The sequence below is a fragment of the Aplysia californica genome, unplaced genomic scaffold (genome assembly GCF_000002075.1).
Source record: "Aplysia californica isolate F4 #8 unplaced genomic scaffold, AplCal3.0 scaffold00455, whole genome shotgun sequence".
In the NCBI taxonomy this organism is placed as follows: Eukaryota; Metazoa; Mollusca; class Gastropoda; order Aplysiida; family Aplysiidae; genus Aplysia; species Aplysia californica.
The window spans coordinates 259258-259717 of NW_004797725.1; the positions used below are offsets into that span (position 1 = coordinate 259258).

A 460-nucleotide genomic window follows, 5' to 3' on the forward strand; every position below is an offset into this window, starting at 1 on the left:
TTAACGAGACACCAGTTTGCACAAAGCAGCTCCCACGGCTTTATTACTCTATACCTGGAATTAAAACTGTAGGCGCATATATATCTATAGAGGATTGCTAATATACACGATGAAACTTGTACTTTTGTTTGTGGTCGCCCTTGCGCTGTCTGCACACGGTGACGATTCATCTGAAGAGGAGAGAGAGCGTAAGTTTATTTATGATTTACATTTAGAAAATGACAACTTACTGATACTTATCTAATAAAGTGATGCAAGCAGCACAAAACTTCACATTATTCACTTTCTGCTTTCTGAACAACAATTCTGAAAGACGTAACAAGCCAATACGATCAAGAGTAAGCTAACATTACAGAAATCTTCTTCTTCTTCTTCCTCTTCTCTTTCTCTCTCCGTCCTCTCTCTTTCCCTCCACCCTTCTCTCTCTACCCCCCCTCTCTCTCTGTCTCCCTTCCATTCC

At 40.7% G+C, this 460-nt stretch overlaps 1 protein-coding gene across 2 annotated transcripts in view; it reads left to right on the forward strand.

The window, feature by feature from the left end:
- Window positions 1–460, forward strand: part of LOC101850428 — a 3419-nt gene continuing 2959 nt past the window's right edge. Inside the window, exon 1 of one of the 2 annotated variants that reach the window (XM_005105156.1) lies at window positions 1–188. In XM_005105156.1, coding sequence (XP_005105213.1) covers window positions 110–188 — 79 coding nt within the window. In that variant the 5' untranslated portion in view covers window positions 1–109. The remainder of the gene's footprint in view (window positions 189–460) is intronic. The other variant, XM_005105155.2, reaches the window with a different exon arrangement.